We start from the raw sequence: 27,473 nt of genomic DNA on the forward strand, positions 1-27,473 counted from the left end.
ATTACCGATTAATAAAATAAAAGACATAATTAACCCTAGTATAGGGAAGCAGGATAAGGTGATTAAATGCATAACAAGTGTATGTTACTTTCTCTCTGGGGAAAGACTGGGTTTTAAGCGTAACAGTGTCTGGCATCATAAGTGCTCAAAAATATAAATCCAAATTCATTTTAAGCAGAGTTAGGAATTAGCAGAACAAGGAACTGGCCCAGCTAATGTGTGGGTCAAGAGTGCCTAGGACTTCCTGGGTCAAATGAGGGCTTCTGATAAAAGAGAAGGGAAAGGGGTAAAGACAAGGAGATGGATCCCACGAGTCTGGGTTTTTTGTTTTGTTTTGTTTTGTTTAATACCTGACTAAAAAATAATAGCAAACAACTCCTGAAAATCTAGAATTGTAATAAGATTACTACATGATAAAAGGGAAGCCATGAAATACACAGCTTCCATTATATTTTCTTTTAAGAGCCAGGGAGCATACTGGTAGTTTGGTCCTGACTACTAAAATCATTTGACTTCAACACTGCACTGCCCACATCAGAGACTGTAAGCAGTGTAAATGGAGAGATACCCTAGATCCTATCAATAAACCCAGGCCCCTCCACAACCAGCCAGATTCCAAGAGGAAAGAAAAGCTGACCTGCCTTACTGTGTTACTGGATAACAAGACACAATGTGGTTCTATTACATAGTAAAGTCACTTACCAAACAAGATATTCTAACAAAGCTAACTACTTTTTTTTAAAGCATGTAAAAATCACACATTTCTACATATACACAATACACTTTACAGTTTGAAAGATAGTCCAAATAGTTCAACAGTTCATTTAGGGGTTTTTTTGCATTGTTTTCCCTTCCAGATTCTTTATCACTCCCTTGGCCCTGCCCTAATCTGACATCATCTGTCACATTATCTACTAAATCAAGTAAATGTTCGTTTACCCTGGTAAGCACAAACTATCTGGGTGACTCTGGGGAGAGAGGTTTCTGAAAGGTCCAGTCTATTCTGAGGTGGCAGAATAGGTTTGTTCACACAGGTGGAGGGAAGAGGCATAAGGGAGCCTCCTTCCAGAGCAAGATGAGTGCTCACACCTTGATGTTCCAGTGCCCACCCATTTAACAACAGTTAAGACCTGCTCTGCACCCAGCAAGTTACTGAGGGTCCCATAGAGCAAGTCACACTGGTTCTCAAAAGAAGTGGGCTGTTTTTGGAATCCATGGAGGAGAGTCACTTTGAACAGTGGTGGTTTGACATCTGTGGAAGAAGCCATTTGAACTCTTATAAAGAGAATTTTTAAGGGATCAGCAGCCTCCCTGGAAATTTCAGGAAAACCAGCAAGAGAGGGGATGGCTTTCATCTTTTCATAAAGTTCTTCTCCAGAGCTACTGAGGTTCTCTGTAGCGAGTAGATATTCCGCTTCACCCGATCTTCCAGAGAGGAGGTAGATGCACTCTCTAGCTTCATGCGGCTGGGAAGAGAAGACAGGTGAAAGTTAAGTAACATGCATTTATCAGCTGGTCAACTATCTGGCAGAGTAAGAAGAAACAGGTTGCTAGCCATAAAGAGCTGCAGAAGCACAAGCTCTCTTAAGCCCACGTAGATAACTTTCGAGTGACTCCATCTGGAACTCAATTTTTTATAAATTTATAAGGGAAATGTATCTGTTTTGGAAAGTAAGTCCAAGCTTCATTTGAAAAAGGCTTCCTGAGCCATGAATTCTTAGGAGAAGGCCAAGGAGATTCAGTGAAAATACCAACTCACTTCTCCTCCCCTCAGATGAAAAACGTCCCACTGTCTGGCCAGAAGCTGGGAGTAGTAACAATGGTGTCTGGGGGCTGAGCTCCGCACCGACACAGAAACACTGGGAACACAATGAATGAACCAGTTGCCCAACTGCCTCCTTGGGACCATCGCCACAAAAGCTGATAGGCAGGAAAATGATGCACTCACTGGATAAACTTCCCATCCCGGGAGTCTAGCTTTTCCAGCCTCTGCTCCCGTTCATCGTCCTTAGCGTGCCTCTTGAGGATGTTCAGCCTCTCTTCCTCCCGCCACTTGGCGTTTTCCATCATCTCTTGCCGTTTTCGCTCTAGCTCCTCTGATGAGAGCTTTCTGTTGAACACAAAAATCACCCTAAGATCTACTTCTCTCCCAGCAACAACAACAAAAAATAGAGAAACACCACAGGGAGAAGAGAAACCAAGTAGGACCCCAGGTTCTCCAGCCCATGGCTCTCTTCTCTCGGAAGTGCCCAGCCCAGTGCCACACTCAGCATGAGTTTCCTTCCTTCCTAATATCTTATTCAGGTGGTTGCACTCAAATTTCAAAGACTTTTAGTGAAGGATTCCATACTCTCACTCAATAATCTCTGGAGTAATTACTCTGAAACAATAAATACAAAAAATAAACTGAGAACTAATCAGGAGCCTCAGGCTATGGCAATTATATTCCAGTTGTTTGCTCAACAACTTATAAAACAGGGGACTAAGTTCATCCATGTAACGGTTAACATCTACCACCTACCCACTAGAGGTGCTTAGAAATTCATGGACGCAGTGCATGAGTATACCACTTTAGGACTAAGCTAGAAGCAAGATGCCTGAAGAATTCAATTTAGCCTTGGACAGTAATAGGTAGGTCTTTCCTGGCACTCACTGCAAATGAAGAGCAAGAAGAGGAGGTGATGAACCAGCTCGATCACTACCAATGTCAGACATCCAAATCCATTGCTTCTCAAATTTGTGTGACGTACTGATCCCCCTTTAAAAGGAAAAATAATTATCGGAGTCCCATAAGGGAGTGGGAGCCCAATTTTGAGAAAATTAAGATACTAAAATTTGACATTTAGTTATCTATAGCGAAATGAAAAGCCTCCCCTTCAAACACCCCACTAACTAAAATACATAAAAGCACAAGAAGATGGAAGAGGAAATAACACTAAATAAGAGATGTGAACAAACTGTCAGAAGATGGAAGTGGATGAAGGAGTAGTAACCACTTTAACAGATCAGAGGAAACTGAATCCTAAGTGCCTGATACTGATCAGAAGCAAGATATTCACAATGCAAAACCCAGGAAAGGTTCAGGGACTGCAGGAACCAAGCACTTTGGAGGGTGGTGCACAGGGTTGAAAACAAAGGGACTAATTTAAGGTCTGTATAAGGAGCAATTAAGACATTCTGGGGTCCTCATGCCTGACTCGGGGAAGCCTGTGACTACTCTCCCAAACATCTACAGCAGACCCTCTAGAAGGTAGACCCTCCAGTAGTTTCTGAGAAATTGAACCACACAGGAGAATGACACCAGACAGGTACATGTAAAAGAATGAAATTAGAACATTTTCTCACATCACATAACAAAAATAAACTCAAAATGGATTAAAGACCTAAATGTAAGACAGGAAACCATAAAACTCCTAGTTTTATGGACGTGGAGTTCATCTCTCTCCACGGATACATGAGGAATACATCTATAAATACAACAATTCTCACAGAACACTGGCTGAAAACTAGCAGAAGACCTTGGATGCCAGAAAGGACTATAAAGATCCCTGCATAACTGGGTAGGATGGAAAAAAAGAAGGGAGAAGGAGGAGGAAAGGAAGCGGATGGGGACCTGCACTCTGGGGCGGGGGAACTGAAGCAGAGGAGATAGTCCTGAATTCGGGGAAACCCCCTCTCCGACGGGAAAATCGATTGGGACAGAAGGGAAGCATTTGAGGCTGTTGGAAGAGGGTGGAGTGGCCAATCTGTGGCAGACGGGACAGAGTGAGAAATACACAGATGGTCCATACCGCGGGCCTGCGTGCCCCAGACTGGGACATGTGTTCACAGGTGTGCAAGGGGGCTGGGAGCTGGTGCATGGGGATTGGAGAACGGGCCCAGAGTGAGAACCGCTGCTGGATGTGGGAAGATGAACTGAGGGGATGAGAGGGAGGAAATCTGCAGCAGGAAATGCCTATGCAGGAAGACTGGACTGCCATGAAAGCAGGCGCTACTGCTGAATCACATGCATGGGGAGGAGCCACTACTGTAACCTCTCTCTCCCCACACGGGGCCGGCGCCTGCCAACGACAATAAAAGAAGCCCGCTCAGGGCTGGCCCTCACACGCCTACTGCCGGATGCCAGAAAAACCCCGGCCGGGGCTGGCCTTCACGTGCCTTATGCTGGGCGCCAGAAAAGGCCCTCACTAGGGCCGTATCTCGTGCGCTCGTGGCCGCCGGCTTCCCTGCGCATTTGGCACTGTCCGGGCTCCTGCGATCCAAGCAGTCAGACCACCTCTGTACCCCATCCTCACAGGGGCAGACCCAAGAGCTCCAAGGCAGCCTCAGGACCAGACTCCTGTGGGTGGACCACACACAGAGGTGGGGCTAAAACCAAAGCTGAACCCCAGGGACAGGGAAACTAAGGAAGAAGATTGAAAATCTTTCCATCAGCATACAAGCTGCAGATTAAATCCCCAGGATCAGCTAGGTAGACCCTGCATCTATGGAATATCTGAGTAGACAATGAGTGTTTCCCACAAATGAAAACGGTCTAGCTCTGGCAGCTGTGGACTTTGGGGGCAAGCACACACAGGAACTGGGCCAGATCAGAGTCTGAGTGGTGCTCACAGGGCCCACAGCAGGTCCAGAGACCAGCCCAGAGGCAGAGGAGCCTCTTGGGGAGGCAGAGGTGGGCTGTGGCTCATGGCATGTGCAAGGACACTTACAGCAGAGACCCCAGGGAAACATAATTATTACTATTAATTTTATTATGTTTTGATTCATTCTGTTGTTGGTTCTAGCTTTTTTTTTTGGTTTCTTTTTCTTTTCTTTTTTTGTTTGTTGTTGCTTTAGTTTTTTTTCAGTCTTTTGGGATCTCCATGTTTTATTACATATTTTTATTGTTTATTTTTTATCCAATTTTATTTTTACTTTGCTCTTCTGCTGTTCTGTGTTCTTTCCCCTTATTTTTTCCTTCCTCATTTTCTTTTTCTTTTTTGAATCTTTTCATTTCTACTTTGTTTTTCTGTCGTCCTGTGTTTTTTCCCTTTTTATTTTCTTTCATTATTATTATTTTTTAATCGCTTTTATCGGTTTGTTCTGTTTCCTTGCTTTACTCCTCAGCTGGCACACTGCTTTGGTTTTGTTTTTAGATCATGTGTTTTTGTTAGTTTTAATCCTAATTGTTTGATTTCATTTTTGAGTTCTTCTCTTTGTCTGGTTCTTCTGCTTTTTGTTTTATTGGGCTCTGTTTTTGTTTCTTTTACATGAGTGTTTCTGCTTTTGTTTGATTTTGTTTTTACCATTTCTCCAGGGTTTTGTCTTTTTCTTTAATATATTTTCTATTTTATTGTTTTGTATTTCTGTTTCTACGCTGCTTTTCTGTTGTTCTGCCTTCTTTCCCCTTTCTCTCTCTTCTTTTTTTTACATCACTTTTTGTCGGTTTGTTTCGTTTCTTTGCTTCATTCTTCGGTTGGTGCTCTGCTTTGGTTTTGTTTCGGGGCTTCTGTCAGCTTTCTTCTTGTTTGATTTCGTTCTTGGGTTCTTTTGTTTGTCTGGTTGTTACCTTGCTATTTGATTTATTTAGTTCTGTTCTTGTTTCTTTTGTGTGTGTGTGTGTTTCCTTGTTTCTGTTTGTTTGATTTTACTGTTTACCATTTGTCTGGGGTTTTGTTAGTCTATTTTTTAATCCCCTTTATTGCTGGGATGAGCAACTTGCGGGGTCTTGGTCCTTCAACCACAAGTCGGGCCTGGGATTCTGGAGTGGGAGCACCAAGTCCAGGATGCTGGACCAGTAGAGAATTCCTGGCCCCAGGGGAGATTAATCGCCGAGAGCTCTCACGGAGGCCTCTATATGAACCCAAGACCTGGCTCCACCCAACTACCAGCTGCTCCCAGTGCTGGATGCATCACACCAAACAACAAACAAGACAGGAACAAAAACCCACCCATTAGCACAGAGACTACCTAAAGTCATACTAAGCTCACAGACACCCCAAAACACACCACCTGACACGGCCCTACGCAGCAGAGGGAAAAGACTCAGCTCCACCCACCAGAACGCAGGCACCAGGCCCTCCCATTAGGAGGCCTACACAAGACACTGGACCAACCCCACAACCAGGGGCAGAGAACAGGAGCAAGAGGAACTACAACCCTGCACCCTAAGGAAAGGAAACATCAAATACTGTAAATTGGACAAAATGAGAAGACAGAGAAATATCGTACAGACAAAGAAGCAAGATAAAAACCCACAAGACCAAATAAATGAGGGGGAAATAGGCAAACTACCTGAAAAAGAATTCAGAGTAATGATAGTAAAGATGATCCAAAATCTTGGAAATAGAATAGAGAAAATGTAAGAAACCTTTAACAAGGACCTAGAAGAACTAAAGAGCAAACAAACGGTCATGAACAACACAATAACTGAAATTAAAAATACTGCAGAAGGAATCCATAGCAAAATAACTGAGGCAGAAGAACGGATATGTGAGCTGGAAGATAGAATGGTGGAAATAACTGCTGCACAGCAGAATAAAGAAATAATGAAAAGAATGGAGGCCAGTCTCAGAGACCTCTGGGACAACATTAAGTGCACCAACATTCGAATTATAGGCATCCCAGAAAAAGAAGAAAAAAAGAAAGGGTCTGAGAAAATATTTTAAGAGATTATGGTTAAAAACTTCCCCAACATGGGAAAGGAAATAGTCAATCAAGTCCAGGAAGCACAGAGTCCCACAAAGATTAAAGCCAAGGAGAAACACGCCAAGACACATATTAATCAAACTAACAAAAACTAAAAACACAAAGAAAAAATATTAAAAGCAGCAAGGGAAAAGCAACAAATAACATACAAGGGAATCCCCATAAGGTTAACAGCTGCTCTTTCAGCAGAAACTCTACAGGCCAGAAGGGAGTGGCAAGATATATTTAAAGTGATGAAAGGGCAAAACCCACAACCAAGATTACTCTACCCAGCAAGGATCTCATTCAGATTTGATCGAGAAATTAAAAGCTTTACAGAGAAGCAAGAGTTGAGAGAATTCAGCACCACCAAACCAGCTTTACAACAAATGCTAAAGGAACTTCTCTAGGCAGGAAACACAAGAGAAGGAAAAGACCTACAATAACAAACCCAAACAGTTAAGAAAATGGTAATAGGAACATACATATCGATAACTGGCTTAAATGTAAATGGATTAAATGCTCTAACCAAAAGACATAGACAGGCTGAATGGATACAAAAACAAGACCCATATATATGCTGTCTACAAGAGACCCACTTCAGACCTAGGGACACATACAGACCGAAAGTGAGGGGATGGAGAAAGATATTGCATGCAAATGGAAATCAAAAGAAAGCTGGAGTAGCAATACTCTTATAAGACAAAATAGACTTTAAAATAAAGACTATTACAAGAGACAAGGAAGGACACTATATAATCATCAAGGGATCACTCCAAAAAGAAGATATAACAATTGTAAATATCTATGAACCCAACATAGGAGCACATCAATAAATAAGGCAAATGCTAACAGCCATAAAAGGGGAACTCAACAGCAACACAATAATAGTTGGTGACTTTAACACCCCACTTACACCAAAAGACAGATAATCCAAACAGAAAATAAAGAAGGAAACACAAGTTTTAAATGACACAATAGACCAGATGGACTTAATTGATATTTATAGGACATTCCATCCAAAAACAACAGAATACACTTTCTTCTCAAGGGCACACATATAACATTCTCCAGGACAGATCACATCTTGGGTCACAAATCAAGCCTCGGTAAATTTAAGAAAACTGAAATCGTATCAAGCATCTTTTCCGACCACAATGCTATGAGACTAGATATCAATTACAGGAAAAAAAACCTGTAAAAAATACAAACACATGGAGATTAAACAATATGCTACTAAGCAACCAAGAGATCACTGAAGAAATCAAGGAGGAAATCAAAAAACACCTACAAACAAATGACAATGAAAACAAAACAACCCAAAACCTATGGGCTGCAGCAAAAGCAGTTCTAAGAGGGAAGTTTATCGCAATACAATCCTACCTCAAGAAACAAGAAACATCTCAAATAAACAACCTAAGCTTACACCTAAAGCAATTAGAGAAAGAAGAACAAAAAACCTCCAAAGTTAGCAGAAGGAAAAAAATCATAAAGATCAGATAAGAAATAAATGAAAATGAAATGAGGGAAACAATAGCAAAGATCAATAAAACTAAAAGCTGGTTCTTTGAGAAGATAAACAAAATTGATAAACCATTAGCCAGACTCATCAGGAAAAATAGGGAGAAGACTCAAATCAACAGAATTAGAAATGAAAAATAACAAATGACACGGCAGAAATACAAAGGATCATGAGAGACTACTACAAGCAATTATATGCCAATAAAATGGACATCCTGGAAGAAATGGACAAATTCTTAGAAAAGTACAACCTTCCAAGACTGAACCAGGAAGAAACAGAAAACATGAACAGACCAATCACAAGCACTGAAATTGAGACTGTGATTAAAAACCTTCCAACAGGGGCTTCCCTGGTGGCGCAGTGGATAAGAATCTGCCTGCCAATGCAGGGGACATGGGTTCGATCCCTGGTCTTGGAAGATCCCACATGCCGTGGAGCAACTAAGCCTGTGCGCCACAACTACTGAGCCTGCACTCTAGAGCCCGCGAGCCACAACTACTGAAGGCCACATGCCTAGAGCTTGTGCTCCGCAACAAGAGAAGCCACAATAAGAAGCCCATGCACCGCAACGAAGAGTAGCCCCCACTCGCTGCAGCTAGAGAAAGCCCACGCACAGCAACGAAGACCCAACACAGCCACAAATAAAAAACAAATACATAAATAAATTTATTTAAAAAAACCACAAAACCTTCCAACAAACAAAAGCCCAGGACCCGATGGCTTCACAGGCGAATTCTATCAAACATTTACAGAAAAGCTAACACCTATCCTTCTCAAACTCTTCCAGAATGTAGCAGAGGGAGGAATACTCCAAAACACAGTCTATGAGGCCACCATCACCCTGATACCAAACCCAAAGATGTCACAAAAAAAGAAAATTACAGGCCAATATCACTGATGAACATAGATGCAAAAATCCTCAACAAAATATTAGCAAACAGAATCCAATAGCATATTAAAAGGATCGCACCCCATGATCAAGTGGGGTTTATCTCAGGAATGCAAGGATTCTTCAATATACGCAAATCAATCAATGTGACATACCATACTAACAAACTGAAGGATAAAAACCATAGGATCATCTCAGTAGACGCAGAGAAAGCTTTTGACAAAATTCAACACCCATTTATGATAAAAACTCTCCAGAAAGTGGGCATAGAGGGAACCTACCTCAACATAATAAAAGCCATATGTGACAAACCCACAGCCAACATCATTCTCAATGGTGAAAAACTGAAAGCATTTCCTCTAAGATCAGGAGCAAGACAAGGGTGCCCACTCACACCACTATAATTCAAAATAGTTTTGGAAGTTTTAGCCACAACAGTCAGAGAAGAAAAAGAAATAAAAGGAATCCAAATTGAAAAAGAAGTAAAAATGTCACTGTTTGCAGATGACATGATACTATAGACAGAAAATCCTAAAGATGCCACCAGAAAACTACTAGAGCTAATCAATGAATCTGGTAAAGTAGCAGGATACAAAATTAATGCACAGCAATCTCTTGCATTCCTAAACACTAGCAACAAAAAAATCAGAAAGAGAAATCAAGGAAACACTCTCATTTACCACTGCAACAAAAAGAATAAAATACCTACAAATAAACCTACCTAAGGAGGCAAAAGACCTATATGCAGAAAACTATAAGACACCGATGAAAGAAATCAAAGATGATACAAACAGATGGAAAGATATACCATGTTCTTGGATTGGAAGAATCAACAATGTGAAAATAACTGTACTACCCAAAGCAATCTACAGATTCAGTGCAATCCCTATCACATTACCAATGGCATTTTTCACAGAACTAGAACAAAAAATTTTACTATTTGTATGGAAACACGAAAGACCCTAATAGCCAAAGCAATCTTGAGAAAGAGAAACGGCACTGAAGGAATCAGGCTCCCTGACTTCAGACTATACTACAAAGCTACAGTAATCAAGACAGTATGGTACTGGCACAAAAACAGAAATATAGATCAATGGAACAGGATACAAAGCCCAGAGATAAACCCACACACATATGGTCACCTTATCTTTGACAAAGGAGGCAAGAATATACAATGGAGAAAAGACAGCTTCTTCAATAAGTGCACCTGGGAAAACTGGACAGCTACATGTAAAAGAATGAAATTAGAACAATTCCTAAAACCATACACAAAAACAAACTCAAAATGGATTAAAGACCTAAATGTAAGGCCAGACATTATAAAACTCTTAGAGGAAAACATAGGCAGAACTCTCTTTGACATAAATCACAGCAAGATCTTCTCTGACCCACCTCCTACACTAAGGGAAATAAAATCAAAAATAAACAAGTGGGACCTAACAAAACTTAACAGCTTTTGCACAGCAAAGGAAACCATAAACAAGACAGAAAGACAGCCCTCAGAACGGGAGAAAATATTTGCAAATGAAGCAACTGACAAAGGATTAATCTCCAGAATTTACAAGCAGCTCATGCAGCTCAATATCAAAAAAACAACCCAGGGGCTTCCCCGGTGGCACAGTGGTTGAGAGTCCGCCTGCCGATGCAGGGGACATGGGTTCGTGCCCTGGTCCAGGAGGATCCCACATGCCGCGAAGCAGCTGGGCCCGTGAGCCATGGCCGCTAAGCCTGCGCGTCCGGAGCCTGTGCTCCGCAAGGGGAGAGGCCACAACAGTGAGAGGCCCGCGTACCACACACACACACACACAAAAAAACCAAAAACAAACAAAAAACCCCAACCCAATCCAAAAATGGGCAGAAGACCTAAATAGACATTTCTCCAAAGAAGATATACAGATTGCCAACAAACACATGAAAAGATGCTCAGCATCACTAATCATTAGAGAAATGCAATCAAAACCACAATGAGAGGGCTTCCCTGGTGGCGCAGTGGTTGAGAGTCTGCCGGCCAATGCAGGGGACACGGGTCACCTCACACCAGTCAGAATGGCCATCATCAAAAAATCTACAAACAATAAATGCTGAAGAGGGGGTGGAGAAAAGGGAACCCTCCTGCACTGTTGGTGGGAATGTAAATTAATACAGCCACTGTGGAGAACAGTATGGAGGTTTTTTAAAAAACTAAAAATAGAACTACCATATGACCCAGCAATCCCACTCCTGGGCAAATACCCTGAGAAAACCATAATTCAAAAAGATACATGTACCACAATGTTCATTGCAGCACTATTTACAATTGCCAAGACATGGAAGCAACCTAAACATCCATCGACAGATGAATGGATAAAGAAGGTGTGGCACATATATACAATGGAATATTACTCAGCCATAAAAAGGAATGAAATTGAGTTATTTGTAATGAGGTGGATGGACCCAGAGTCTACCATACAAAGTGAAGTAAGTCAGAAAGGGAAAAACAAATACTGTATGCTAACGCACATATCTGGAATCTAAAAAACCGGTACTGATGAACCTAGTGGCAGGGCAGGAGTAAAGACGCAGATGTAGAGAACAGACTTGAGGACACAGAGCGGGAAGGGGAAACTGGGACAAAGTGAGAGAGTAGCACTGACATACATACACTACCAAATGTAAAATGGATGGCTAGTGGGAAGCTGCTCCACAGCACAGGGAGATCAGTTCGATGCTTTGTGGTGACCTAGAGGGGTGGGATAGGGAGGATGGGAGGAAGCCTCAAGAGGGAGGGGATATGGGAATATGTGTACACTTACAGCTGATTCACTTTGTTGTACAACAGAAACTAACACAACATTGTAAAGCAATTATAATCCAATAAAGATATTTTTTTAAATAATATATAAAAAAAGAAACATAGGCAGAACATTCTTTGACATAAGTCACAGCAATTATTTTTTTAGATCTGTCTCCTCAGACAAAGGAAACAAAAGCCAAAATAAACAAATGGGACCTGATTAAACTTGAAAGCTTTTGCACAGCAAAGGAAACTGTCAACAAAACAAAAAAAATGAGACTTCCCTGGTAGCACAACGGTTAAGAATCCACCTGCCAATGCAGGGGACATGGGTTTGAACCCTGGTCCAGGAAGATCCCACATGCCGCACAGCATCTAAGCCCGTGTGCCACAACTACTGAGCCTCCGCTCTAGAGCCCATAAGCCACAACTACTGAGCCCGCATGCCACAAGTACTGAGCCCACACGCCTAGAGCCCATGCTCTGCAGCAAGAGAAGCCACTGCAGTGAGAAGCCCGCACACCGCAATGGAGAGTAGCCCCCGCTCGCTGCAACTAGAGAAAGCCCGTGCGCAGCTATGGAGACCCCAATGCAGCCAAAAATAAATAAATTAATTAACTTTAAAAAAAAAAGAAATACAACTGATTTTTTAAAAAACCTACTGAATGGGAAAAATATATTTGCAAATGATACGACTGACAAAGAGTTAATATCCAAATTACATAAGCAGCTCAAACAACTCAATATCAGAACAAACAACCCAATTAAAAAATGAGCAGGAGACCTGAATAGACATTTTTCCAAAGAAGATATAGTCTTCTATATCTTCTTGTGCATGTTGGCTAGTCTTCTTATAGTCAACATGTACATGAAAAGATGCTCAACATTGCTAATCATCAGGGAAATGAAACCAAAACCACAATGAGATATCACCTCACACCTGAAGAATGGCTGGTGTCAAAAAGACCACAAATAACAAAGGTCAGTGAGGACGTGGAGAAAAGGGAACCCTACTTACCCTGCTGGTGGGAATGTAGATTAGTGCAGCCACTATGGAAAGCAGTATGGAGGTTCTTCAAAAAAGTAAACATAGAACTACCATATGAACCAGCAATTCCACTCTTTTTTTCTGCCACGCCATGCAAGATCTTTGTTCCCTGACCAGGGATCGAACCTGTGCCCCCTGCAGTGGAAGCACAGAGTCCTAACCACTGGACTGCCAGGGAATTCCCAGCAATTCCATTCTTGAGTATATATTCAGAGAAAATAAAAACACTAATTTGAAGAGATACATGCACCCCAATGTTCATAGCAGCATTATTTATAATAGCCAAGATATGAAGCAACCTAAGTGTCCATCAACAGAAGACTGGATAAAGAAGATGTGGTATATAATGGAATATTACTCAGCCATAAAGAAGAATGAAAATTTTGCCATTTGCAACAACATGGATGGACTTGGAGGACATTATCCTTAGTAAAATAACTCAGACAGAGAAAGATTGTATGTTATTACTTATATGTGGAATCTAAAAAATGATACAAATGAATGACTATAACAAAATAGAAAACAGACACACAGATGTAGAGAACAAACTAGTGGTAAACAGTGGGGAGGGGGATGGAGGAGGAACAAGATAAGAGTAGGGGACTAAGAGGTACAAACTACTATGTATAAAATAAATATGATACAAGGATATATTATACTGCACAGGGAATATAGCAAATATTTTATAATAACTTTAAATGGAGTATAATCTATAAAAATATTGAATCACTATGTTGTACACCTGAAACTGATATAATATTATAAATAAACTACACTTTAAAAAAAAGGTGTCTATTGGGGCTTCCCTCGTGGCGCAGTGGTTGAGAGTCCGCCTGCCAATGCAGGGAACATGGGTTCGTGCCCCGGTCCGGGAAGATCCCACATGCCGCGGAGCGGCTGGGCCTGTGAGCTATGGCCGCTGGGCCTGTGTGTCCGGAGCCTGTGCTCCACAACGGGAGAGGTCCGCGTACCGCAAAAAAAAAAAAAAAAAAAAAAAGGTGTCTATTATTTGATCAAAACAATTAAAGAAATTGTGCCTTAATAATAGTAATTAATGCAAGAATAGTAACTCCATTTTCTATTTCCTATTGCCACCTTTGTTCTGGGCAATTTACAAGCCCAACAGAAGGAATTTTAGCCACTTCTGGGGTATGACCTTATAGCAGTGATCTTTGTTAGTTTGTTTTGAGCATACACATTTTTTAAAATTATAAGTGTTGTGGGGCTTCCCTGGTGGCACAGTGGCTGAGAATCTGCCTGCCAATGCAGGGGATGTGGGTTTGAGTCCTGGTCCAGGAAGATTCCGCATGCCACAGAGCAGCTAAGCTCGTGTACCACAACTAGTGAGCCTGTGCTCTGGAGCCTGCGAGCCACAACTACTGAGCCTGCATGCCACAACTACTGAAGCCCGCGCACCTAGAGCCCATGCTCTGCAACAAGATAGGTCACCATAATGAGAAGCCTGCACACCACAATGAAGAGTGGCCCCCTCTCGCTGCAACTGGAGAAAGCCCACGCACAGCATGGAAGACTCAACGCAGTCAAAAATAAATTAATTAAATAAATTTTTTAAAAAAGTGTTGTGATATCGTGATATCTATCACATATAGAATGCATAAACAAGGTCCTACTGTATAACACAGGGAACTGTATTCAATATCCTGTGATAAACCATAATGGAAAAGAATATGAAGAAGAATGTGCGTGTGTGTGTGTGTGTGTGTGTGTGTGTGTGTGTGTGTGTAACTGAATCACTTTGCTGTACAGCAGAAATTAATACAACATTGCAAATCAACTATACTTGAATAATTTTTTTTTAAAAGTGCTGTGTTGACTGTAAGAAATTTAGGAAGCACTGAAAGCAATGGAAAAATAATGTGGAATCCCTCAGTCCCCCAAAGAAAAACTTAAGAGAAAAAAAAAAGTCTTAGTCTGTAAAAATCGCTTTAAATTGAGAGCCTCACTGCTAAAGAAAAGCTTCATCCTTCAGCTGACAAAAAGTTGTTTTAGATCACTAATTAAAACAAAACATACATACAAAAGATAACTCAAAAAATTTTAAATCCTTACAGAACTCTCAGGCCCTTGAGGAAATATCCAGTGACTCTCAATCTGAGAAACAGTGGAACTAGTGCTAAGAAAGGTTTCACAGCCATAACTTTTCTTTTGTCTTAATTCAGCACCATCTTGGTTACATCTTTGGTGTTCAACTCCCTGGAACACCAAACCAAAACAAAGAGATATCATAGAATCCACGCTTTCAAGTTTCTGTGTTTCCATTCCTGGAAGACAAAAGTCTTGAGGGCTCTAACTCACTTTATTTATTTATTTATTTTTAAAAATTTTACTGGGACTTCCCTGGTGGCACGGTGGTTAGGAATCTGCCTGCCAATGTAGGGGACACAGGTTCAAGCCTTGGTCCGGGAAGATCCCACATGCCGCGGAGCAACTAAGCCCATGTGCCACAACTACTGAGCCTGAGCTCTGGAGCCCGTGAGCCGCAACTACTGAGCCCAAGTGCCACAACTACTGAAGCCCACATGCCTAAAGCCCGTGCTCCGCAACAAGAGAAGCCACCGCAATGAGAAGTCCGCACACCGCAATGAAGAGTAGCCCCTACTAGCTGCAACTAGAGAAAGCCCGCACACAGCATCGAAGATTCAACGTAGCCAAAAATAATAAATAGATTTATTTAAAAAAAAAACTTTATTGAAGTATTGGTCTATTGGTCCTATACAGTAGGACCTTGTTGTTTATTCTAACTCATTTTAAACCACAAAATTCAACAAAGATTCTAAGGGCGATAAGAAAGGCTGACAAAGTGAGACAAATTTAAGTGATGGCAGATGGCAAAAGAGACAGAAAAACAAAGCGGGATCTGAAAAAGCAGACCTTGCGCTGACCGAGAGCCTTAAAATACATCAAAAAAAAAAAAACACTCATGAGCATCCATCCCTAAGAACAGCATGAATTACAGCAGAAGAACTGACCCAGTGTCACCAATAAAAGATTAAATTATGCATAATATACCCTCCCTCTCTGGGAAGGCAGGGAAATAGGTACATGGGTATTTTGGAAAGTTGCCAGTGAAAATGAAACCTTAAACTTAGGGAACCAGGCAATTAAAAGTTAAAAGGGACTTTAGGGTTTGCCTCTCTTCTAACAGCATACTGAATAAAAGAGGTTGTTAGGAACTCTCAGTGGTTCTCAGTGCTGGTTGTGCACTGGAACTACTGGGATGCTTTAAAAATACTGATGTCTGGCCCCATCCCCAGAGATTGTGATGTAATAGGGCTGGGGTGCAACAAGGGATTGATTAGGATTTTGGTTTTTCTTTAAGCTTTCCAGGTGATTCTAATGTGCAGCCAACTGGGGGAGGCAGTTAAAGGAAATACACAAAAGTTGCCCAAGTCAACTAAACTTTTTTTTTTTTTATGAGATCTTCGTTCCTTGACCAGGGATTGAACTGGAGCCCACGGCAGTGAAAGCGCCGAGTCGTAACCACTGGACTGCGAGGGAATTCCCTCATCTAAACTTCTAAGAGCAATCGAGACCCCTAGGGACAGCCTTTCATGGGCACAGCCAACTCCCCTCAGGTCCCATGACTGCACACCCATGTTCTGTCTGACCCAAACCACACCCAACTCAAACACAGAGTTTATCTTAGGGTGTCTGCCCTCAAGGAGACCACCTTCCTGCTTCCCTTTCAGCTGATGCCTCAAGAAAGGAGCACACTCTTAAGAAAAGCTTCCTGTAGAAATCTCTGTGAGAATAACATGTTTACAGGTGTTGAGAGACAATCACTTAGTGAATTGGTCATTAGTTCAATAGTTCAAAACTATTTACTTTGTCCTTTCAATGTGACTCGCATGGGGTTGGGGGCAGGGCAGATGGTTAAAAGTTGACCAAGATGAATAAAAGAGGGGTGGGCAAAAAAGGTGATATAGATTATCCACTTGCCCTGGTCTGAGCCATTCCAAGACTCAGGCCTGAAAGTCTGAAGTTAACCTACTGGGCTCTTGACTCACCTGGTGTACCCATGACCATGCCGCCTTTGGTAGATGTCTTTTTTAGGTGATAGGCTCTTACTTCGGCCTCTGTCTCTCCTATTTACCTTAGAGTTGTGCCTGTAACAGACACAGAGGGCAGAGAGGAGAAGAGCTTTTTCAATACAGTGGCTTGTATCATGTCCCTCAAATGATGGAAGAAAAGCTAACAGTTTTACAACTATAATCCAAATTGAAGAAAATAGAGGGAAGAAGTGGAAGAAAAACAAAGGCATAAGGATACATAAGATTTGATATTAATCTCACTCTAGAGATTCCACATATATAAATATGTAGTTCTAGGGGTCTGAGCTTTACATTAAAAAAAAAAGTAAAGATAATAACAAAGCAAAGACATTTGGAAGAGCTGATGAACAGACATCGCTAAAAGCAAATACCAGCTGTAACCAGGCCCCCACATACACAGGTTATTTCCCGCTGAATTCCCATACTCACGGTTTGCTTGGCCTTGGGGACCGTGACCTTCTGCCCGGGGATCGAGACCTCCTGTCCCGAGACCCTGCTTCTCTGGTGCTCTTCTTGTTGCCATGTCTGGGAGGTGAGGGAGAGGAGCTTCTGGACCTGGAGTAATTCTTCAACCCACGCACTCGCTTTTGCTCAGCTGTCAGAGGACCCTGCAGTCCCTGGCTATGGTCAGAGTTCCTGACCTATACCATCAAGGAAAGGAAGAAAAGTTATTCATAGGAAAATCTAGCAGCTCAGGAGAAGATGCAGTGAAACAAGAAAATGAGTAAGCACTGAGGTTCTGTAAGGAGCCAACTGGGTATACCGATCCCATCACACAGTTATCACTGAGAGCTGTATAAACTTAGGAAAGTTATCCTCAGAACGCCCTAAAAGGATGTATCACCCAACCACCTAAATTGGCTTGGCTCTTTGCTACAGCCGAAGGAGGAGCAGGAGGCAGAATACGGAGGACAGGACCTCAGGTTAAACATACTCAGGGGAAAAAAGGAATCCAGAGGGATGTACATTAATCAAAAAGTCATCAACCCTTAACATGTACGCATTTCATGTAAGTTATATGCAGAGGGATGCACGGAATGCCTAAATGCCCACTGGTAGTTTAGCCTCTCTGCTCAGAGGGCCCTCAGCCATAGTCAGAGGCTCAGGGATAAGGAATGGGCCTGTTCTCCAGTCTGTGCTGCCCAAACTCCCTTCTTTCCGCACGTCTGATTGGCTGCTAAATATGCTCTGTGTCCAAAAAGGTACCCAGGTTGGCACGTTCCAGTCCCACAGTCACTCCCTTTGAGAAGCCCATATCCTTACCTGTAAGCCATATCCAGGGACTTTGGACAAAACAGGGGAAGAATTTGCCATCTTCTTTTGAGATCTAAGAGATTAAAACACATATTCATTGAAAAAGAAAATGCCTAAAGGTCCGGTTTACAGCTCTTGTGCTGAGACGTGCTTCCTGTTTCAAACGTGACCTCTCCCACCTCCCGGCTCTCACATGGGAGTGTGTTTCTCTATCTTTGCGGGAAGATGTATCAGCACAGTCATGTTTTTACTGAGAAAAACCGTGGGCCTTGCTTTTCAGCCCCAGCGCCCGAGCACATTCTCCTCTCACCTCGTGCTGCTATTCTAGGGACTACGAGTGAGTCAGCAGAGACAGCGCTGGCGGCTCCCGCAAAGGAGACACACAGAACAGGTCCAGATGGGCCCATTAATGCATTTGAAAAAAAAAAAAAAAAGCCTCCATAAAACCCACGTAAGTCTTGCAGGAATCAAGAGCTGAGATGAAAGTCATATCCAGGACGTCTGACCTAAGACTGACACAGCTACAGCCAGCTCCCCTGGGGGTTTCGCCAACTCCTCCAGGAACTCAAGTGCTAGCTGGCCAGCTCTGGGGGCAGAGGGCCGGTGTGCAAGTGTTCTCCACTGAACCCCCAGAACCTGGTGGCTCCTGGCCCGGAGCAGGTATTCAGTTCGTATCTGTGGAATGAATGAGTGAGTGAATCAAGGTGCAGGACGCCGTTCCACACACTCACCTCTCCCGGCCGTGCTCATCCTCGCTGCTGCAACGATCGCTGCCTGAGCTTCTGTGCTTATGTTTCTTGTGCTTCTTTTTCTTCTCCTTCTTTTTCTTCTTCTCCTTTTTTTCCAGACTCATTTGCAACTAGAAAATGTCCAGAACATAACCGCGCAAGATTACTGGGACCCCTGTCAGTCCCTCTGAGGGGACAGGGTCATGGTAAACTACCTGCCTCCAGGCCTCAGGGTCTACAGGGGTCCAGGACATGATCAGACGTCCCCTGTCGACAAGAGTGGAGGGTCTGGACCCTGGTTGTGCACAAACACCCCTAGACTACTGAACAGACTCTCTGGTGGGTGGGGCTGGGAATCTGTGTTTTGAAACAGTCCCCAGAACCACTGCTTAGGAATTCCCATTTGTCAAAAGACTGCAACTCTGCTGACAGTAATCAGGGACCACAAGATCAATCTTTAAATTTCCCTTACCAACTAATCCAAGGAACAATCACATAATATGTCACATGAGTGATGAATGGGCCTAAAGGCTTGATACCACCTGATCTCCTGAACACACTGCATGATCATGCTTTCCACAGGCATATCCCAATACCCCTCTTTTTCTGGAAGAATGATATAACATGCTGTTTTTCCAACCAAAAGACATAAAAGAGAAAAATCAAGCATAATTAAGCTTTATATGTTAAGATTGCACAAAATCACCAGGAGAAGGTCTCTAAAAGACAAAAATGTTTAAAGCCATGCTGCTTTCCCTCTCGTAAGAGTAAATGGAGAGGAGTTTTCATGTTAAGTAGCTCTTGATGCTTATTTGATGTACAACTTACCAATTCTTTGATTTTCTTCATTTTCACAGGATTATTCAATACCTCTCTTTTTTTCTCTTCTTCTTTCTTCCTAAAGAGAAGTTATAAAAATCATGATTCTTTCTTTCAGAAAAGGGGATTAAACCATTCATTCTACTCTCCATAATTCTATACAGCAATCTTTTTTCTCAGTGCAGGCAGACAGGCCCCATGGTGCAATCTGCATGATTCTGTGGAAGCCAGAAATCTTTCCCAAATCTGCATAAGGGATTGACTATTGTGGGGAAAGTTCACACTGGTTCCCTGTTGTGCAAGAAAGTGAGTTTGGTCTGTTGCTTATTAAGCTTCATGCTCAGGGCTTCCCAGCTGGTCAAGTAAATGTATGTCATCTTGTGTATCAAACGTATGCAACATTTCAATACTACCTCCACTGTTTAGCATGATAACCCCTGGGAAATAAACAGAATGGATACCTCTTTCAAGAAGTCTTACTCTCACATAGGGTTCATAGGAGGGTAAACTGGTCAACCTTCCCGGAGGACAATTCGGCAACATTTATCACAGCCTGTACATACTCACAAACTCTTTAGTCTTACAAATGCTTCCTCAAGAATTTGTTACTGAAAGGATATAATCAAGGAAGGTCACTAAAAAGGTGTTCATGTTATAACAATGAAAACTTGGAAACAAGTTAGGGATCCAACAGGAGAATATTAATAAATTATGGTAGAGACTTCCCTGGTGGGCCAGTGGTTAAGAATCCGCCTTCCAATGCAGGGGATGCAGGTTCAATCACTGGTCAGGGAACTAAGATCCCACATGCTGGGGCAACTAAGCCCACACACCACAGCTAGAGAGCCCACGCACCACAATGAAAGATCCTGCGTGTCACAACTAAGACCTGATGCAACCAAAAATAAATAAATAAAAAATTTAAAAAACAAAACAAAAAAAAAAGAAAGGGAAGGTGTCAAAAAAAATGTTTTAAAATAAATAAATAAATTATGGTATATCCATACAATATAGATACTAAAAATGATGTGACAGAAGTATAGTCAGCAACACAGAAAAATGTCCCATATATATGACTAGGTGATAAAAAGGAGTTTATAAAATAATATGCACAACATCTGTACACCAATGTTCATAGTAGCATTATTCACAATAACCAAAAGGTGGAAATAACCCAAATGTGCACGACAGATGAATGGATTAAAAAATGTGGTATACACATGCAACGGAATATTATTCAGCCTTAAAAAGGAAGGAAATTTTGATACATGCTACAACATGCATGAACCTTGAGGACATTATGCTAAGTAAAATAAGCCAGTCACAAAAAAACAAATATTGAAAGATTTCAACTTTTATGAGGTTCAGAATAGTCCGACTCATAGAAATGTAAAGTACAATAGTTGTTCCCAGGGGCTGGGGGGAAAAGGAAATGAAGAGTTGTTGCTTAATGGATACAGATTTTCAGTTATGCAAGATGAAAAACTTCTGGAGATTGGTTGCACAACAATTTGGATACCCTTACTACTGAACTATATATATACTTAAAATGGTTAAAATGGTAAATTTTATGTCATGTGTATTTTACCACAGTTTTTAAAAAGAAGGAAATTCTGACACATGCTGTAACACAAATGAACCTTGATGACATTATGCTGAGTGAAATAGGTCAGTCACAAAAGGACAAATACCATATGATTCCACTTATATGGGTAACTACAGTAGTTACATTCATAGGGACAGAAAGTAGAAGTGGCTGCCAGGAGCTGGGAAGAGGAGAGAATGGGGACTTACTGTTTAATGAGTATAAGGTTTCAGTTGTGAAGATGAAAAAGTTCTGGAGAAGGATAGGTAGTGGTGATGGTTGCACAATGCTGTGAATATACTTACTGCCACTGAAATGTACACTTAAAAATAGTTAAAATGGGACTTCCGTGGCGGCGCAGTGGTTAAGAATCTGCCTGCCAATGCAGGTGACATGGGTTCGAGCCCTGGTCCAGGAAGATGCCACATGCCACGGAGCAACTAAGCCTGTGCACCACAACTACTGAGCCTGTGCTCTAGACCCCACGAGCCACAACTACTGAGCCCACGCGGCACAACTACTGAAGCCCATGCGCTCTAGGGCCTGTGCTTCGAAACAAAAGAAGCCACCGCAATGAAAAGCACGCACACCGCAATGAAGAGTAGCCCCCGCTCGCCACAACTAGAGAAAGCCCATGTGTAGCAGTGAAGACCCAATGCAGCCAAAAATAAATAAATTTATTAAAAAAAACCCAAACATGTACTCATGATACAATGTGAGTGTGGGAAGAGTGCCTGCTCACATTTGTACGCTGGTGAGTTTAAGGAACTTGAAAAAAAAAGAAAAAAAAAGTTAAGATGGTAAATTTTATGTTATGTATATTTTACTACAATTAATTAATTAAGACGCTAACAAAATGGGAGAAAATATTTACATATAAATATATATCTGTAATATATAGATAACTTTAAAAGAATTTTCAAAAGAAATGTAAATAAGAAATAAACATTTTTTAATGTTCAACCTTACACACTTGAAATAAAATAATGAAAATTAAAAACAAAAACAAAAAAAACGCACCACATGATTTCATTTAACACCCAAAATGCAACTCTACTTGATCTGTTACATATTAGGGTTAAATAAAATTCTAAAGTTTCTTTTCAAAGGGTTCTGCTGCAAAAAACAAACAAAAGGGAGGGGTAGAGGGGAGGGGAAAAGGCCTATTCAACCCCCCAGCCAACTCTACACATATCCCCCAATTTCTAAGAAGCTGCCAGTCTTTCTCACCTTGCTTCTACCTCTTATTTTTGTTTAAGCGCCAAAGGTAAGTGAATAAATTTGGTCTGGCCTGGTACATTTACCAATCTCTTCCCAAACAGCCTAGTTCAGGCACCCTTAATAGAGCCTCCTTTTCAACGTCAGAAGCCCAAATGGAGACAAATCCTTTTACATGGCAGACAAAAGCCAACAGGAAACCAACTGCAAAGCGAGAGGTGAGATAACATCTCTGCTAAGCATCTCTGTAATAAAAACCCCCTTCTCAGCCGCTCATCAGTACCTGATGATGAAGAGCGGATCCTCCCGGATTTTGCTGGCCATGTCAAGAAGGGAATTGGCACCTGATGGGGCAAAGATAGAGCCTGGGAGGAGTCCTGTCTCAGAAGAACAGCCTGCCTCCTTCTCCTCCATCTTCTCAAAAACGTATTTGTCAATGGGACGCCCCAGCAAGTACTCATCACGGTTCACCATCCCACCAGGACCCTGGTACATCCAGTCCAATTTTTCTTCCTTTTTCCTAGTTGAAGAAAAAAAAAAAATACAGTCAAAGAAAATGTAGACTTCTCAAATCTACACACAAAACCTGAACATGAGGGATAGATAAGCACAGCTGGGGGAATCCCCTGGCGGCCCAGTGGTTAGGACTCCATGCTCTCACTGCCAAGGGTGCAGGTTTGATCATTGCTGGTCAGGGAACAAGGATCCTGCAGGCCTCAAGGCGTGGCCAAACTTTAAAAAAAAAAAAAGGCACAGCTGGTCAGAACTGGACTCATTCTACAGGCCCCTTAGCAAGGGCTAAACACCACACTCCATGGGGCACTTGGGAAGAAACGGTAATTGCTGTCATGGAGTTTACATTTTAGGAGAGAGATCATTTCCACACACCTAAAGCAATTTCTGAGGAAAAAAAAGTTCCTCAGCCTGTGGCATGGATCTTCTGCTCAGGGTTTCTCAAGTCTCCTTTACAAAGTCTTTATGTTGTGCTTTCATTTCGAGGATAATCTGAAAGAGCTAACATGCATGTTCTGGATCAGCTCATCACCAAAACGATTTCAGTGACCACATATGCAGTTGTGTTTACTGTGTGTTTTGGTGCTTATTGTCACCTTGGCACCAGTGGTAATATACTACATTCGAGGGGATAATGAGAAAAGACCAGCAATAACAAGTTATGCTTTCAAGCCAAAAGAGGGAAGCCAAATTATGTCACAGTATCATGCCAAATATTTTCCTGTGGTTCTAAGAGAAAAAAAGTGGTGAGAAAATTGAGCCTTCACACAACAGACAGTAAAGGTGTGCTGAATTCATTCATAAGAGCATGTGTTGGAGCAGCCAATATCACATTCACACTACAAGTAGCAAAGTAGGTTCATCGAAACAATATTATCTATAACATTAGGTGCAATGGTTTTTGACTATGACTTTTAAATTTTGTATATTTATTTTTGTTTAAGATTATATAACAACCATGAGCATAAATAATACCTTCCTAGTTATATCTTTGCATATATTTTTAATAAAAATAATTTAAACCAATAATAGAGGGTCTAACCCTTCAGATTTCTTTTCCTATTATAAGGATTGGCTTGAGAAACACTATAGTCTATGATTAAGAATTGATTGTGGGGCTTCCCTGGTGGTGCAGTGGTTAAGAATCTGCCTGCCAATGCAGGGGACACGGGTTTGAGCCCTGGTCCAGGAAGATCCCACATGCTGCGGAGCAACTGAGCCCGTGTGCCACAACTGCTGAAGCCCGCGTGCCTGGAGCCTGTGCTTCCCAACGGGAGAAGCCTCCACAATGAGAGGCCCATGCACCACAACGAAGAGTAACCCCTGCTCAACGCAACTGGAGAAAGCCTGAGTGCAGCAACAAAGACTCAGTGCAGCTATAAATAAATAAATTTATTAAAAAAAAAAAAGAATTGATTGTGGGCCACAGGGGTCAGGCTCCACCCAGCTTACCCAACCTCACTCACACCACTGGGGTCAAGATGGAGGAGCAAGAGTGAGAGCCGTGCCCCGGAGAACTATGTGGAAGACTGTGGTGGGGCCTTTATGATGGGTACCACAGGTAGTAGTGTCTTTTATGCAATTAAAGGTTTTCACCATTCTCCAGTGGGAGTAAACCAGAGACTACGTGGGAGTTTGACAGCTATTAAAACCAGGCCTCCGGGCTTCTCTAGTGGCGCAGTGGTTGAGAGTACGCCTGCCGATGCAGGGGACACGGGTTCGTGCCCCAGTCCGGGAAGATCCCACATGCCGCGGAGCGGCTAGGCCCGTGAGCCATGGCCACTGAGCTTGCACGTCTGGAGCCTGTGCTCCACAACGGGAGAGGCCACAACAGTGAGAGGTCTGCATACCGCCAAAAAAAAAAAGCAGGCCTCCACAGTTGGGAGGTGGCTTTGCAGTTTGGGGAGGTCTGTTTTCCATGATTCTCTGCTGGATGGTGCATGTTAGAAAGACCTCTGGAATTCTGTCACAAGTGCAGCCTTCACAGGAGTCACACTGGCAGCCAAAAGGGACCAGTGGCCACAGTTGTTGGGTCAGCTGTGACTGGTGGCATTCTCCTAGGGTTAATTGGAGGAGCTGGTATCTTACTGACAAGATCTGCCTCTGTGTAGTTTCCCAATGGTCCTCGGTTTGCTGAAGATCCCTCCCAGGTGCCTTCAACTCAGTTACCACCCTCACCTTTTGGAGACTATCAACAATATCAATGACTTCTTTCCCAGAATTTCTTTAACAGAATAAGCTGTAATTCAAGAAGGATTTTGGAAGATCAAGATACAATGTATTTTTAAATCACAGGTGAGACAACCATGGCCAAATAGGCTATTAAGAGATATTGAGCACTTTTTTCTATTTAAAGGAACATGGGGGATGGGTGTAAAAAGACAATACAGTTATTTATTCACAGTTGGACTGTATTTATAATCAAAATACATGTCTAACAGCCTTAAAAGAAACTGTAATAAGTGCTTAGAAGATGAAGAACCAAGGGACAAATAACAGTGAAACACAACCATCATTTCCTTGGAGACTTCTCTGCCTGGTTTTGTGTGTTCTGTTATTCAAACAATAAAAAACTCCTGGGGGTTGGAGGGAACTGACTGTGAAAGGCAGACTACATAAGAGCTTAAAGAGGTCTAAGCAAGAAGATCAGTGGTGACTAGAATATTCTGGCAAGCTCATTTTCCTGAAAGGCAGTATAACATAATGGTTAAGAGCACAAGCTCTGGAGTCAGGCAACATGGATTTGAATCCCGGCTCTAAAGCCAAGCAACTCATCTGAGCACTGGTGTCCTCACCTGTAAAATGGGGATAAAAGAGTACCTGCCTCATAGGGTTGTTGGGGATTAAATAAGTCAATGAATTTTTAAGGTGTTCAGAAGAGTGCATGCCACAAAGTAAGTACTAAATAAACACTAGCTAGTCTGTTTTGTTTTGTCTTTGTTTTACTTCAAGGGCAACTCATCAACTGGCAGAAGAAACATAAATGTATTGAGATAAAATATGTACTTCATAATTTCTTTGCCCCTCCTATCCCATAACCTACCCTGTAGTTCTGTCATGTCTTCTTACCCTGGGGATAATCACTGATGTTCCCACTAGCTAGTCTTTTTATTCTCTATGTATGTGTTTTGTATCTCCCACCAGGTTTTTTTAAACTCCTAGATGGCTGGAATGAATCCCAGACAGTTGCCTAATATGTTCAGTGTTTGACAATTCATGGGCAATGGGTCTGGAACTGGCAGTACTTTTTGAATGAAAAGCAGGTCTCAGTGATCGAGTAGGGGGGGATCCTAAAAGGACTTGTCAAAGATGGCTCAAGGGATCATGTCTATGCATGCCTGACACGAATGCAGATGGGGAAACTGGAAATAAATATTTGTTTATTCATTTGTAAACAACGACTCGGCACATTTCCTATGTGCCAGGCAGAGCAAGAAGGTCAGAAAGATGACAAAGATTCAGGCAGCTGAGTTGCTCACAGGCTACCAGATGAGGCACAGAGGTCAACTAATTACTGAACAGTGCTGCTGAGAGCTAAGTATGTGATGGGTAACTGTGGGACACTTGAAGCAGAACTGCCTGAATTAAAAAAAAAAAAAAAAGAACTGCCTGAATATACAGAGGTACAAGAGTTTGTGTGGGATAAACGTGGGAGTCGTCAGCATGCAGCAGACACTGGTACCACAGGAGTGAAGGGAGAAGAACAGTGAGCCTTGGGAAGCAGGAGCAGTTACTGGATGAGGGAAAAGAAGCTAAGCAAGTGAATAAAAGAGAAGAGACAGTATGAAGAGGTAGGAGGGCCAGGAATATGCAGGCAAAGGAGCAAGACGTATCCAGAAGAAAGGATAGATAAAATGAAGACAGATACTTCTATAAAGCAGTATTTTCAGGGCTACAGCTACTCTTAAAAGGACTCAACTAATATCAGTCCTGCTCAGGCCCTCCAGTAAGAGAACATGTATCGCTGAGATCCAGTGCCACTGGACTTGACCTGGTTCCGCCACTACCCAGCTGGGTAAACATGCAAGTTACTTCTGTGCACTTCCATATCCTCACGTCTAAAATGGAGCTAGTAACTGCCATTTCTCATCATTTTTAAAGTGAGACCCTCTCTCTGAGTTTTTAAATGAGAGAACATTTGGGGTAAAAGTCATATAAAAACGAAATGGTGTATAGATTTTTGCTGTTGCTATCACTAAGGATATAGAACAGGTTCTCAATTGAGGCTGCCCATGAGGATCACCCGGGGAGCTCTTAAAGTATCCAGATGCCCTCGCCCCAGACCCCCGCTGCTAATCTTAGAGAGTCTGCTTGGGTGGGAATCACTCCCATCTTCATTTATCTAATCTTCCAAGGACACCCTAAAGTGCAAGCGTTGAAAAATG

The 27,473-nt window shown here is 42.1% G+C and overlaps 1 protein-coding gene and 1 pseudogene across 2 annotated transcripts in view; one reads left to right on the forward strand and one right to left on the reverse strand.

Moving 5' to 3' along the window:
• Positions 1-320: 320 nt before the first annotated feature.
• CWC25 (CWC25 spliceosome associated protein homolog) overlaps positions 321-27,473 on the reverse strand; it is a 32,895-nt gene continuing 5,742 nt past the window's right edge. The window contains exons 3-11 of one of the 2 annotated variants that reach the window (XM_067715038.1): positions 22,859-23,095; positions 19,782-19,851; positions 18,957-19,084; positions 18,235-18,298; positions 17,401-17,612; positions 16,927-17,025; positions 2,654-2,758; positions 1,949-2,110; positions 321-1,466 (exon numbers count right to left, since the gene is read on the reverse strand). In XM_067715038.1, the coding sequence (XP_067571139.1) occupies positions 1,352-1,466; positions 1,949-2,110; positions 2,654-2,758; positions 16,927-17,025; positions 17,401-17,612; positions 18,235-18,298; positions 18,957-19,084; positions 19,782-19,851; positions 22,859-23,095 (1,192 nt within the window). In that variant the 3' untranslated portion in view covers positions 321-1,351. The remainder of the gene's footprint in view (positions 1,467-1,948; positions 2,111-2,653; positions 2,759-16,926; positions 17,026-17,400; positions 17,613-18,234; positions 18,299-18,956; positions 19,085-19,781; positions 19,852-22,858; positions 23,096-27,473) is intronic. The other variant, XM_067715039.1, reaches the window with a different exon arrangement.
• LOC137212173 (mitochondrial import inner membrane translocase subunit Tim17-A-like) lies at positions 24,570-25,295 on the forward strand (annotated as a pseudogene).

This window comes from Pseudorca crassidens, chromosome 19, assembly GCF_039906515.1.
Source record: "Pseudorca crassidens isolate mPseCra1 chromosome 19, mPseCra1.hap1, whole genome shotgun sequence".
NCBI classification, from domain to species: Eukaryota; Metazoa; Chordata; class Mammalia; order Artiodactyla; family Delphinidae; genus Pseudorca; species Pseudorca crassidens.